The sequence below is a fragment of the Microcaecilia unicolor genome, chromosome 2 (genome assembly GCF_901765095.1).
Source record: "Microcaecilia unicolor chromosome 2, aMicUni1.1, whole genome shotgun sequence".
Lineage (NCBI taxonomy): Eukaryota > Metazoa > Chordata > Amphibia > Gymnophiona > Siphonopidae > Microcaecilia > Microcaecilia unicolor.
Window position 1 is genome coordinate 508,145,914 of NC_044032.1, and position 15,312 is coordinate 508,161,225.

The following is a 15,312-nucleotide window of genomic DNA, read 5'->3' on the forward strand; positions in this document are numbered from 1 at the left end:
CCTCCTTAGTCTTTCTTCATAGGTAAGTCGTCCCATCCCCGCTATCATTTTAGTCGCCCTTCGCTGCACCTTTTCCAATTCTACTATATCTTTCTTGAGATGCGGCGACCAGAATTGAACGCAATACTCAAGGTGCGGTCGCACCATGGAGCGATACAACGGCATTATAACATCCTCACACCTGTTCTCCATACCTTTCTTAATAATACCCAACATTCTATTCGCTTTCCTAGCTGCAGCAGCACACTGAGCAGAAGGTTTCAGTGTATTATCGACGATGACACCCAGACCCCTTTCTCGGTCCGTAACTCCTAACGTGGAACCTTGCATGACGTAGCTATAATTCGGGTTCTTTTTTCCCACATGCATCACCTTGCACTTGCTCACATTAAACGTCATCTGCCATTTAGCAGCCCAGTCTCCCATTCTCTTAAGGTCCTTCTGTAATTTTTCACAATCCTGTCGCGAGTTAACGACTTTGAATAACTTTGTGTCATCAGCAATTTTATTACCTCGCTAGTTACTCCCATCTCTAAATCATTTATAAATATATTAAAAAGCAGCAGTCCTAGCACAGACCCCTGAGGAACCCCACTAACTACCCTTCTCCATTGTGAATACTGCCCATTTAACCCCACTCTGCTTCCTATCCTTCAACCAGTTTTTAATCCACAATAGGACATTTCCTCCTATCCCATGACCCTCCAAATTCCTCTGTAGCCTTTCATGAGGTACCTTGTCAAACATGCAAAGAAGGACGACGAAAATTATAAAAGGGATGGAACGACTTCCCTATAAGGAAAGGCTGAGAAGGTTAGGGCTCTTCAGCTTGGAGAAAAGGCGGCTGAGGGGTGATATGATAGAAGTCTACAAGATAATGAGCAGAGTAGAGCGGACAGATGTGAAGCGTTTGTTTACACTTTCAAACAACAATAGAACCAGGGGACACAAGATGAAGCTAGAATATGGTAGATTTAAAACAAATAGGAGAACGTTTTTCTTTACTCAGCATGTAGTTGGACTCTGGAACGCGTTGCCGGAAAATGTAGTGACAGCAGCTGGCCTTACGGAGTTTAAAGGGGGTTTGGACAGATTCCTGAGGGAAAGTCCATTGAACGTTATTAAAAATTAATTTATTTTTTTAATGGGTTTTGCCAGGTTCTTGAAGCCTGGATTGGCCGGTGTCAGAGACAAGATGCTGGGCTTGATGGACCCTTGGTCTTTTCTCAGTATGGCGGTACTTATGCTTATATATATGTGCTTTGATTGTGAGAAATTAGAACTTGGGATATTTGAAATGCATAGGATGTCAGTGGTGTCCACTAACTATGGAAAGCTCAGACTGGATTTGTCCGAACACTCAACAGCATGTGACATCTCGTGCTTATACTTCTTCTATATCTAAAAATATTGTTTATGTGATCATTGTGTCCTTGCTCGTTAGTATATATGGGATGTTCTGGAATGTCAGTGAAGATTCGTGTGACAAAACAAAAATCTCGTATAATCAATAAAGTTGTATCTGCCCCCTTGGTGAAACACTGGTTGGAATATCAGCACTCTTTAGAGATGATATTAAATGGTGATACAGTTCAGCTTAGATGGGAAGGCAGGAACACTGAACAATTATTCAACTATAAAGAACAGAACAGGATCCATCAATTAAATACATTTCACGCTTTTGGTTTAAATGCTGAACTTGAGTGGTGGCCTTTGGTGTAATTTTCATTTAAAATTAGAAGCTGTACGAATGGGTGAAGTTTGTCCAATCAGATTGAAGGCTGCCAGTCACATGAGATACAAGTTACATAAGTATTGCCATACTGGGAAAGACCAAAGGTCCATCAAACCCAGCATCCTGTTTTCAACAGTGGCCAATCCAGGTCACAAATACTTGGCAAGATCCCAAAAATAGTGCAAAATATTTTATACTGCTTTTCCCAGAAATAGTGGATTTTCCCCCAAGTCCATTTAATAATGGTCTATGGACTTTTCCTTTAGGAAGCCGTCCAAACCTTTTTCAAACTCCGGTAAGCTAACCGCCTTTACCACATTCTCTAGCAACTAATTCCAGAGTTTAATTACACGTTGAGTGAAGAAAATTTTTCTCAGATTCATTCTAAATTTACTATTTAAAAGCTCAAGAAAGACGCCAAAACTATACTGGCTGTATATTGAAGCATGCAAAATGCTGCTGTATGTGCAAATCTTTGAATATATTCTAATTTCTTGGTACATAGGTGTTATTTTTTATATTAAGCCGAGTCAGTTGTGATTTTTTACAGACGACCTCACCCCTGATGAAGACATTGAAACATTGTCAATGCTGGCAGTGGCCCAATGTTGTGATAGCTAATGAATAGAGCAATTGATATAGCCACATAACTTTCATTAAGCTGTAATGCTAAATGAACTATTATACTGTTTATGTTTCAAATGTTTCTTAATCATTAAGTTTAGACTTGATAATAACTTGAATGGATCTTGCCTTAATAAACATAGAAAACAATATTTTTTTCCAATTTGCTAACCCAGACCCTTTTTGAATTTGCTTCCTTTTCCCCATTGCAGCTTGAGTGATGCTGGCCCTAACTTGGTAGGTATGCGCATTTAAAAATGAAACAATTCCATACAGAGGAAAGTGGGGACTGTAGCATCCTTTTCTTTCATAAAATTATTATCAGTGATTACAAGAGAACTGACTTCTGTAATAACATGTTCATTTATCCATTTATGCTTATCACAGAGACAGATACAAGCAAATACAATTAAATGTTTTCTTAACAAGGAAGGACGCAGTAGGAAAATTAATGTCCTTGACCTCTAATGTCAGGCATCCAGGCCTTCTAGTAATTATTCAATCTAACCCTCTGGTAAAGTCAAGTTTCATATATAGTAAAGATCTGGTAAATATAACCAAAGCAGTAATATACTGATCCCTCTTTACAACTAATCTGTAATATGCACAGTCAACACACCAAATTGCATTTTATGAACTCCAGGAGGTAAACCACACAGTTTTACAGCTAGTACAGTTTTACAATAATATTAAAAGTTTAAAGTACATATAAATACTTTCAATATAAATATATATAAAAATATTTATAAACAATGTGTCCTAACCAGATAATACTCACTTTTATTCTTCATAGAACTAAAGTCAAAAATATTCAAAATATATTAAAAAAAACCCACTTAAAATAAAACAAGTATCATATTCTTCATTCAACATAGTCCAACATGTTTCGTCCATTGCCTTAGTGGTCTTACTTGAGATGAACAAGATGCTGAAAATAAGGACAAGCCAATAGTTCAATCCAGGCTCAATGCCTGTAAGCAAAAAGTAAAAAATAAATAAAAAATAGAAAAAAAGAAGACAACCAAATAAAATAAAATAAAAAAAAAGAAAAAGAAAACCTTTACAACTAAAACCATAACCCATTATAACACCCCACACCACAATATAATAAAGTATCCTAAAATTCTTACCCCATAAGGAGAGGTTTTGTAGTGTTTTTACATGTGAACTTTTAGTTTACTGTATGACTCCAATACAGCTGTCAGTCAGCCAACCGCAGCCACAGGAAAGATGGTTGCAATGCCAGTGATTCTTCTATATAGAATGGTTTGCAAACTCAGTGGAGCAAGTTCTTTCAGCTTTTAAAGGCAAGGGAAGATGACTGTCTGATCTATTATACGAGCAGGTGCCTGTGAAGGTTTCTTTCACTCATGCGGAGACTGTATTTTTAAACCTTTTTTATATTTGTTTTAATAGTGCTCCCTGAAAAGACATGCTGATTTTCAGCACTTATTAGTGCATTGAACAATGGGCCAGACTTGTCCTGATATTAACAGATAAGTCATTCAGAAGTTTTTGTTTATTATCTCCAGTTTGTTAGCCTGAGTAATTGTAGGCATGAATATTTTTAGTGATTTGCTTTGGAGAGTATGGAAAAATGTAGGTATTACCTGCTAATTTTTTTTCTTTTTGTCCCTCCAGACCAGCACAGACAAATGTGTTGTGTACCTCTACCAGCAGGTGGAGACAGAGAACCACATACTTCTACCTAACCTATAAATGGATTGTGCAGTCTCTCTCGAGTCAGTCTTTGAATAGCCAAGCAAACATCCTCACATCAATCCCAAAGGTGAGAACCTAATCCTCCAAGTGACCATGTGCTACTGCCCATGCCCAAACAGATGAACTCCCCATCACTTGGAAAAGGAACCTGGGAACTCGGTCCTTTTTTTTTTTTTTTAACAAAAAAATGATAGTACCACAGCCTAAAAACAACTGCCCCTCACAGCCACAACTAGAGAGAGAACTCCCAACAATTTAGAATACATCCGTCAAAGACAACACACAGAATAATTCATCCAAGGGTGGGTACTGTGCTGGTCTGGAGGAACTAAAAAGAAAGAAAATTAGCAGATAATACCTAATTTCTCCTTCTACAACGTCCCTCCAGACCGGCACAGACAAATGGCAAGTACCAAAGCAATGACACTCACGGGTGGGACCCTGCGAGCCCCGTGTACAGTACCATGCACCCCTAAAGATGCATCCTGACGGTGACAAGCTATTATCTGCAGGACTCTGCCTACCAGGGGAAACAAGTAAAGGAGAGCCGAGGTTGGCCATTGCTGTACTAGAGTCCAAGCCCTTCACTTGAACATCCCAGCATTGACTGAAAAACAGGGAGCCATTTCATGTTGTGAAAGGTGGCCATCAAATCCAAGATCGGAGCTCCCCATTTGTTAACAATAAGACTGAAGACGTTGGTCCCCAGACACAATTCCCCAGGATCGATCACTTTTCTGCTGAGATAGTAGGCCTGCAATGTTGTCCATGCTCATGACACGCAGCACAGACAGATGCACAAGATGACTTTCTGCCCACTCCATCAGAAGAGCCACTATCTTTACCACCTGGTGGCCTCCTTGGCATTGTCCGAAACCAAACTGCCTTCCCTCATAGATGATTAAGAAACACCACCAATGCTAGGTGAATTGCCCTGGTCTTCAAGCAGCTGATCGACCAACGAGCTTCCTTGGGGGACCACTAGCCCTGAGTCATCCGGCCCAGATAATGTAGCCCCAAACCTGAGAGGCTGGCATCTGCCATGACTATTGACCATTGCAAAGGATACAGAGATAAGCCCTGCAAAAGACTGGCCAGACCCAGACACCAGTACATACTGCATTGTGCAAGTCTCTGAAGTGGGAATGGAGTCCCCAAGGCATGGGACTGAGGAGACCACCTCGAGAGAAGCGCATCCTATAACTATCTCATGTGTGCTCTGGCCAATTGCACCACCTCCAAGCTTGCTGCCACGGAACTCAAGACCTGGAGATAATCCTGTGACTGAGAACAGTGCGACTGCAAGAGACTTTGAATTTGAGCTTGAAGCTCTTGAACCAGGACCTCTGGGAGAAACACTTATCCCAAACTCATGTCAAAACACATTCCCAAGTAATCCTGGTGATGAGAAGGAACCAGAAGACTTTTGACCAAACTGACTACCCAGCTAATGACTGCAACAGCTGAATCACCCAACCAGTGGCTGACCGACTCGCCTGGCAAGATTTTGCCCGAATTAGCAAATCATCCAAGTAAGGATGGGCCAAAATTCCTTCCTTCCGCAGAGCCCTCCCTTATGTAATCTGATGTATTTTGAAGGACGATGGCTCCTCCCTTATCTGCTGTTTTGATGGTAATCGTTTCATCAGCTTGTAATGGCTTTAACGCTTCTGATTCATTTTGAGTCCTGCTGATGTGCCGTCATTTAAGAGAAAGAATGACAAACGTATCATTGGCCATTATAAATGCGGATCCTGTCAAATTTGTAAAATTATCAAACAAAGTTTTCATAACACCATGACCAACAAAGTGATATAATTATGATATTTCACGAACTGTCTATCAGATCATGTTGTATACTCCATTAGATGTCCTTGTCAGAAAACATACATAGGGATGACAAGACCATTAACTGTTAGGATCCTTGAACATAGATCTAACATCAGAAGAATGGCCGCGCGAACCCCAACATGTAAACATCACAAACTATCTCCAACACCCACTGGTATGACATAATCTGGGTCAGCCCCCGATAAAACAACTGCAACTTTGCTCCCCCTGGAACCGGCAGATGGAGCCGAAAAACTTCATTGCACAACACACCTGGGTCCTGCTGCATGAAGGCCAGAGTTGCAACCACCTCTGTAGTCTACCCTAAAGGACCAAGCAGCACAGAGCTATAGGCTACCAGGTCTATAGTGATGCGCCTCGCGGAAGCGGCCTCAAGCCGAAAAATCTCTACCTCCAGCCTTAGGCTTATCCTCCGGATGTCTTGGAACTTTGGTCTCACCAAGACTCTTCACCAATTTATCCAGCTCTTCACCAAACAGTAAGTAATCCCAAAAAGGAAAACTACTGAACTTAACTTTGGACACTGCATCAGCAGACTAGCCGTGAAGCCATAAGGACCTTCTGGCCGCCACGCTAATTGCCAAAGAGCGAAGAAAGTCATACACAGCATCCGAAAGGAAGGAAGAGCTCATTTCAATTTTACCCAGCTCTTGATCCACTAGACTCCAGTCATCCTGAACTAAAAGGGCTGCCACATCGAAATTCTGTTGAAACAGAGTCTCCATTTCATGATCCTGAGGATCCTTGAACACTGTGCCTCCATCAACTGGAACCATATTCTTTTTAGTAACAGCAGAAACTACTGCATCCAATCATAGACCATAGGGTATCCCTAAACTGTATAGGGATGGGATACAGATGCAATATGGATCGAGCCAGCCTGAACGGCGTGTCAGGAGACTTCCACTGCGTCTATATTACATCCCTATGTACTGATACATGGGGAAAGATTTAGCAGCCTTCCTAATACCCTTCAAGAGGAGATCCACCACACACATAACCTCCTTAGAATCCTCCTCACATCGCAACTTCACCATAACCTGCGCTACCAATTCCTGTACCTCATCCCTAGGAAAGATGCAGACCACTGAGGGGTCCTCTCCTGGCAGAAGCTTCTCCATCCAGACCTCAGAATCTCCAGGCCCTTCCAATTCCACTCCTCCTCAGACTCAGGAGATCCTGCATTCGTAAATTTCACTGCTTCCTAAGACCCCCATGTTGACCCCCTATATCTACAGAGGATTGAGCCCCTGACTTAAATAAAAGGTCGGATACATTGCCAAAATAGAATCATGGGAAAAATCCACTGTAGAGGTCTTCTGAGGAGCACCAACATCCAGACCAATATCTGGGAGTGAAACCGGCTCAAACCACAGGGGCTGCTCTAAAACCGGTGCATCTGCAGCTGCTGGGAAAATGGCACCGGTTCCCATTAAAGATGGATCCACCTCCATAGTCCTAAGTCCTCACGGGATGAAGGTCCCACATCCAGATCACCTCTGGAATTGCTTCCAACCTGAGCAGAAAAAAACATTTCCAGTGACCCACAGAGTCAAAACATCAGTGGGAACAGAGAGGGATGCGCTTAAGATGCTCCCCACTCACTGTGATGGCCACGCAGGAAGAAATTTGGGCAGAACCGGCAGCATAAACAAGCAACCCAGAGAGCTACGAGACCGCCAAACCCGGGAAACTCTCCCAGAAGCACAAAAAAACCCCCTGCGAGGTCCACACTTCTGCAATGCACCACCCCAAGTACAGAAGAGTTTTTTTTTTGTTATTTGTTTGTTTTAAGTACTGGGCAGACCCCACAGGCTCTCAAAGTTTTATTTTTTATTTTGTTACATTTGTACCCCATGCTTTCCCACTCATGGCAGGCTCAATGCGGCTTACATGGGGCAATGGAGGGTTAAATGACTTGCCCAGAGTCACAAGGAGCTGCCTGTGCCTGAAGTGGGAATCGAACTCAGTTCCTCATTTCCCCAGGACCAAAGTCCACCACCCTAACCACTAGGCCACTCCTCCCAACCAGACCATCTATCCCCAGACAGTAAGGTATAGACAAGGCACCATTAAGCAGTCGGGGAGGTGGGGGAAAGGGACCAGGTACCTGAATTTGGCTCGCCCGAGGAACAGGAAACACATCCGCCTCCATACAACAAAAGGGTCAGCACTAACAGGAAAGGCACCATGAAGATCCCCCTTTAAAAAACAAAACAAAAAAAAAAACTTAAATCTAAAACCTAAAAACCAGATCGGGACTACATAGACTTACCACCTCTACCTGCTGGAGACTGAGAACAGACCGATTCTAGAGGGACTGCACAGTCCAATAATAGGTTACTTAGAAGTCAGTGGTTCTCAATCTCCACCTGCTGGTAGAAGTGCATAACTCATTTGTCAGTACTGGTCTGGAATGATGCCAGAATGTAAAGCGAAGATACTTACTTACCTGAAGCAGGTATTCTCCGAAGACAGCAGCCTTTATGGTCATATGAGTGGGTGACGTTGACCCGCATTGCCGTCTGGGACTTATGATTAGCATAAGTAGAGCTTTGTGGAGTGCAAGACGCACTCCACCGCTCATGCACGAATGCCTTCCCACCCGCCATGAGAACGCGGTCTCCACAGTTTAATACAATAGCAGAAAAGTAAAAATAAAAAAAAAGTGACAACTCCAAGGGGAGGTGGGAGGGATTGTGATAATATAAAGACTGCTGTCCTCGGAGAACACCTGAAACAGGTAAGTATCCTTGCTTTCTCAGAGGACATGCAGGCCTATCTATTCTCACAACTGGGGAATCCCTAGCATCTAGGCTCACCAAAAACAATAAACATTGGTCAACTGGGCCTCGTAATGGCAAGGACATAACGCAGATTAACATGAAACTATATACAAACTGTGTAAGAGTGCAGCCTGGAACAGAACAAAATGGGCCTAGGAGGGCAGAGTTGGAGTCTAGACCCCAAACAGACAGATTCTCCAACACTGTCTGTCCGAACCGATTGTTATATCAAGTATTCTGCTCAAGGCAGTAGTGTGATGTGAATGTGTGGACTGAAGATCACACTGCAGCCTCGCAAATTTCTTCAATGGAGGTTGACCTCAAGTGAGCTACCGACACAGCCATGACTCTGACATTGTGAGCTGTGACATGACCCTCTAGGGTCAACCCAGCCTGGGCATAAGTGAAAGAAATGCAATCTGCCAGCCAGTTAGAAATGGTGCATTTCCCAATGGCAACCCCCATCCTATTAAAAGAAATAAAAAGTTGGGTGGACTGTCTATAGGGCCTGTTCCGCTCCACTTGCGCTGTGGAGAGTGACTCATGCTCCACAAAGCTCTAATTATGCTAATCATAAGTCACGGACTGGGTGACGCAGGTCGGCAACACCCACTTGTGAGAATACATAAGCCTGCTTGACCTCGGAGACCTGTGTATTTAATTTTATGTTTTAGATTTCATTTTTTTTTGCTATTTATAAGGGATCGGATTGATCCACTGAATGTTTTCCCCCTATATAAGTAGCAGGCATCATTATGGGCACAAGCAGCTGTGACATACACATATATTTTTGGTAGGGGATGCAGAGTTCTGATAAATAGTTGTTTTTAATGGTTTATTTAGTTTCCTGAAGGACCATTTGTTTGTTGATATAATATATGACGGTTATTCTTAATTTATATCATTCATGTTGCCAACAAGTGAAATTAACATTTTTTTAATGTTAGAAAAATAAGGGAACACTGATAGCATGCTATTGTAAGACACTTCCTCACCTTTAGAGGTAAGGAATTTTAGGATGCTTTATTATATAAAGAGAAGGTATAGTGGGTTATAGTGGTTTTCTTTTTTTCATTTTTTTTGTCTTTTCTTTTTTTGCTTTGTTCTTTCTTTTGCTATCGTTGTTTTTACTTTTTGTTTATAGGTACTGAGGCTGGAGAGGGTTATTGGCTTGTTCTTATGTGATTATGTGTGTGTGATTGTGTGAAGACCACAATATGCCAACTCCTGTCATGTTACATGGAAAACTACCTCATCTGGAGACACCAGGACTATAATCTGTACAAGTGTTGTCTCACATCTATACAAAATGTCTTATGGCAGGCATCTTAAGCTACATGACATTCTTTCTTTAACAAATTCCTTGGTTCTCGGGTGTTTCTTATAAAGTAGAATCACTGCATTTTGTGTAGGTGCTAAAGCACCTCTTCTAAATAAATAAATAAAATGTTAAAGTATTTTCACTTACCTGTTTGTTCTGTCAAAAAGAAATCTTTAAAAACCTCTTTCTTGGGACTATGGTGTTCGTCACTGGCTTGTTCAAATGTGCTCTTCCCCTAAGCATTAAGTATACATTAAAATATATTTGAAGTACAATTTTTTTGTATTTAATTTAAAAGGATACTGTCAGTACAAAAAGGTAGCTGATGTTCATAATTAGTTATGGAGCAACAAAGATGTGCAAATTGAAACAAAAGAACCAGTTGCACAACTCCTTAGGAAAAATATATGAGCAGAGCAGGCCAATCTTTTTGCTTCAATCCACATATTACCTGCCTCAACACAGAAGATAATTCACAACATGCATCAAAATGTAATTTGTAGAGAAATAACGATAACATTTTGGATTACAGATGAAATTTAACAGTGAGTAGATCACTTTTGCCACTTCTGTTTGGTTTTACATCTCCTAGATAAAGTGTACAGTGCTGCGTACATCTAGTAGAGCTATAGAAAGTAGTAGTAGTAGTAGTAGATGCTCTTTTATAAAGCTGTGGTAAGCCCATGGTGACTTACCACACGCCAATCTGGAGCTTTCGCCAGCCCACAGTGGCAACGGCAGTAGTTCCACCCCCAGCGCGAAGCAAATTCCGGAGATATTTCCGCAGGCACTAACCCAGCGGTAATCGGGCAATGCTGCATGCTACACGATTACTGTCAGGTTACCGCGTGAGCCCTTATCGCCACCACAATGGGTGGTGTTAAGTGCTCTTCCCCAGCATGGCTATTTCTTTTTTCGGCCTTTTTCCCACAGCGGTAAAAAGGGCCTCAGTGCACGGCAAAAACAGCTCATGCTGCTAGCGCAGGGCCCCCTTTACTGCAGCTTGGTAAAAGGACCCTCTTAGTGAGGAAAAATGCAAATCAGCTACTGCAGTTGGTTCAGAATGCAGCTGCCTGTCTGGCTACTGGGCCACATCCAAAGAGGAACATACCGCCAAGGAGGTTTTATGACAGAAGACGGCATGAGTCTGTATGATCCACTACCTGGGCTGAAGCCAGTGGGCAGAGCTTGCTGCCATATTGAGTGACCCCAAACTTTTGCAGACGCTATTGAAAACAATAGCAAACTTGGGAGGTTTATAACTGTTTTAGTAAACCTCCTTGGCTTTGCATTCTTTCTGTTAGGAGGGGATCGAGGAGGGGGGGGGGGGGTAAGGGGAGTTCAGGGGTGTGTCATATTCAAAACGTTTTGTCAGTGCTCCAGAGCTTGCTTTGTTATTTGCAATGCTGTATTGTGGATTTCAGTGCTCAGCTATATGCCTTTAGTTTTGCTTATGACAAAGATATTTCTGCATAAAAACAGTATCAAGCTCTTATGGTTACCTATGGTTACAGCATTTAAAAAAAAAAATAAAAATCACTAAAACAGCATAAACAATTATTAAAGCTGGTATGAAAAGGCAGTAATAAATTCGCTGTATTTTGTGCTCATTTTAATATATTGTTCTGTAGAATACAGTAATACATGGCCAAACTTCAGTGAGGAAATCCTGTTTCCTGATGGGTTCATCTCAACCGTTGTTGTAATCTGCTTTGGGAAGCTTGGTGTTACTATTCCAACCATTCAGTAACCTAAGTTGTTATTGTTTATTTTAACCTCTGGGGAGGGGGGCCCTGGGGGATAAGCCACGGTACCGCCACGACTGTGGGCATACCAGAGCGGCAGACTTGCTTTTAGAGCCATGAGAGTCTCCACAACTTGGCCCCAAGGCTCAGGCAGAGCCAGGGCCTTTCTTAAAGCTGCCCCCTACAAAAATCAAGCCTCTCGCAGCTCCAAAAAGAACTCTGCCACTCTGGAGCGCCAGTATCAGCAGCTCAAAGGGAACCAATCCGTGGGTACCAATGGGAATCTCTTCACCCCCCCCCCCCCAAAGTAAAAATAATTTAACCTCATTATACAGTTCTGATGGTTCCTTTGTGTACATCCGTATGCTGATTGATTGTTTAGGGGACACCAATATGGTGGCTGCGCAGGGGAGATGGCTTCAACTTTTTGATATCATGTTGTGTCCTGTCATAAAACGTCCTTGTATACTGCAAACTGAGGTAAGTTTTCTGGCCTTTTTTTTTTTTTAAAGTTGAATTTATAAATTCATATTGCTGAGATAAATGTTAGGTTAATTTTTGTTGCTTTAGAAGACAGGTATTTTTTAAGGATTTGGTTTGCACCACAGCAACCACAATGATAAATGGAAAGGAATGACTCCCTATAAGGAAAGGCTAAAGAAGTTAGGGTTTTTCAGCTTGGAGAAGAGATGGCTGAGGGGAGATATGACAGAGGTTGGGGTGGAACAGGTAAATTAACTGCTTAGTTTTCAAAAAGTATAAAAAACAAGGGACTGTGCCATTAAGTTATTATGTAATACAGCTAAAAAAAAATTGAAGAAAATATTTTTTCATTCAAAACATAATTACACTTTTGAACTGTTAATACGGAAAATGGTAAAAGGAGTTACCATAATCAGGTTTAATTTTTTTTTTTTTTACAAGTTCTTCGAGTATAGTCTATAAAATGTTAAAGTAGACTTCGGCATTGCTACTGATTATCCCTGAGGGTAAGCAGCATGGAATTTATATACTTTTTGGTATGCTGCCACTTACTTGTGACCTATATTGGCCACTGCTGGAAACAGGATGCTGGGCTTGATGGATCTTTGGTCTAACCCATTTCAGCAGTTCTTATGTTAATAGGGGAATTCATCAAGCAGCATTAAGGTCTTAAGTTGCGTTATTTGGCTCTTAACACGACTTAAAGGGGACAGATGGGTTATGCACTCCTACCAGCAGGTGGGTGGAGACTGAGAACTATAGCCTTTTACAGAGCGGTGGTAAGCCCAATGCGGGTTAACCGCTCGCTCTTCTGGGACTATCACTGGTCCAACACGGCATCCCTCCCCAAGAACGTGCCATTTCTGGAGGAAAACACCCCCCCCCCCCCCCCCCCCCCCCCCCCCGGAAATGGTATGTGCAGCGATAAACCAGCAGTAATCGGGCATCGCTGTGCACTGCAAGGTTACCGCTGGGTTAGTGTGGGAGCCCTTATTGCCACCTCAGTGGGTGGTGGTAAGGGCTCCCCACTGCATGGACGTGCAATAAGAGTTCTCTTACCGCATGGCCATGTGTGTCTGGGGGCTTTATTACCCGCTGCAGTAAAAAGGGCCCTGACATATGGGAAAAAGGCCCCCACCGCTAGCACTGGGCCCTTTTTCCTGCAGCTTGCACTCCCAGAGTAAGTATGAACGTAACAAGAAAAAGAACAAATAAACTAAGAAACAACAAATCTCCCCTAACCGTTCTCTCCCACGGCTTCAAAATTCCACACGATGTGCAGGAATGCTGCACTGCAAAGGAAGCACCTGCCTCAAACAGCAAGAGCAGCCACAGAGAATCTGCTGCCTCAATCAAGCTGTATAACACCCTTTGGTTCTTTTTCTACTCTCCACAAAGAGAGTGTTCTCTATCACTCAAAGAGGGGTTTTTTTGTAACAAAAAAACCCATTTCCATCCAAAAGGAAACACCCCTCAGGAAGTACACAAAAACAAATCCCCACAGAGATAACAACTGAAAAAGCAAAAATCCAGATCAGAACAGTACAGGCAGGTTAGGTTCTAGGCTGGTCTGGAGGGACTAAAGCATTAGTTCCCGAAACTGGTCCTGGAGGCAGTTCAGCCAGTCAGGTTTTCATGATACCCACAATGAATATTCATTAGAGATTTTCATGTAGTGGAGGCAGTGCATGCAAATCTCTCTCATGAATATTCATTGTGAGCATCCTGAAAACTTGACTGGCTGGGGTGCCTCCAGGACCAGGTTTGGGAACCAATGGACTAAAGAAAAGCAAATTAGGAGATAAGGTCTAATTTCTCCTTCCTTAGCGTCCTTCTAGACTGGGCTAGACAGCCTAGTGGGAACATGAGTGAGGCAAAAGACTGGCTCTCCAGGCCACTTCCCTACCTAATGGAACATGACCGAGGAACAAACTGGCTTTCCAGGCCACCTCCCAACCTGAGAGAACCTGATCGAAACACAAAACTGGCTCTCCAGGCCATCTCCCCACCTGAGGGAACCTAACCGAAGAAGAAAACTGGCTCTTCAAGCCACCTCCCCACCTGAAGGAACCTGACCGAGACACAAAACTGGCTCTTCAGGCCACCTCCCCACCTGAAGGAACCTGAAAGACACAAAACTGGCTCTCCAGGCCACTTCCCTACTGCAGAGAATATGACTGAGGCATAAGTATGCAGTCTCTCCAATACTGGCACTCCAGGAAAATTCCCTACCTCGGGGAAAAAAAAAGACTGAGGCACAAAAAAAGTCTGCAGATGGCATCAACCACATAAGGAAAATGTTGCATACTCTGTATGCAGAAAAAGTTTGCTATGAACCACTGTACAGTTGAACCACCACATCAGCAGCTATGGGAGTGTGCTGAATTAGAGCTCTACCAGGTCCATAGACCGTTATTAAATTGGACCTGGGGAAAATATTTCTGGAATAAGCAGCATAAAATGTTTTGTACTTTTTTTGGGATCTTGCCAGGTATTTGTGACCTGGATTGGCCACTGTTGGAAACAGGATGCTAGGCTTGAAGGACCTTTGATCTGTCCCAGTATGGCAATACTTATGTGGAGGAAGGAACATTCAAGCCTGAGTACTGTCCAGACGTGCTCCTATAAAGAGAAGTGACAGAGTTGGAATGAAGTTGGACTTCTGATAGTTTATTATGAAACCCAGTTGAATGATGAAAGACAAAACTGTCTGTAGCGCTCGGAGAAGGCTGTTTTTGTCAAATACAGCGTTTTCACTGTATTTGTGTTTGACAGCTTTTTGGACAGAACTTTGTGTGGAGATTTTGCTGTTTTACGACTTATCTAGAAACATTCATTGTATGACAATTTCCTAGACCCCTGATGCAGGCCATTAGGGCCGAAACATGAGTCGTGTCGGGTCGCCCACACTGTTTTAGAAGAACTTTTAAATAAAGCCTTTTTGGACACCATCTGTGAGAGGTTCCTTGTCTTTGCTCTACTGTTCTAAGCTTGGCGCTTTTTCCTCAAGTGGAGCATTTTTGCATTCTGTTTGGGACTGGTTTA

The 15,312-nt window shown here is 42.5% G+C and overlaps 1 protein-coding gene across 1 annotated transcript in view; it reads right to left on the reverse strand.

The window, feature by feature from the left end:
* The window catches only part of BOD1L1 (biorientation of chromosomes in cell division 1 like 1), a 441,813-nt gene that overhangs the window by 237,222 nt on the left and 189,279 nt on the right, over positions 1-15,312 (reverse strand). The window contains exon 12 of the mRNA XM_030191194.1: positions 10,187-10,274. Coding sequence (XP_030047054.1) covers positions 10,187-10,274 — 88 coding nt within the window. The remainder of the gene's footprint in view (positions 1-10,186; positions 10,275-15,312) is intronic.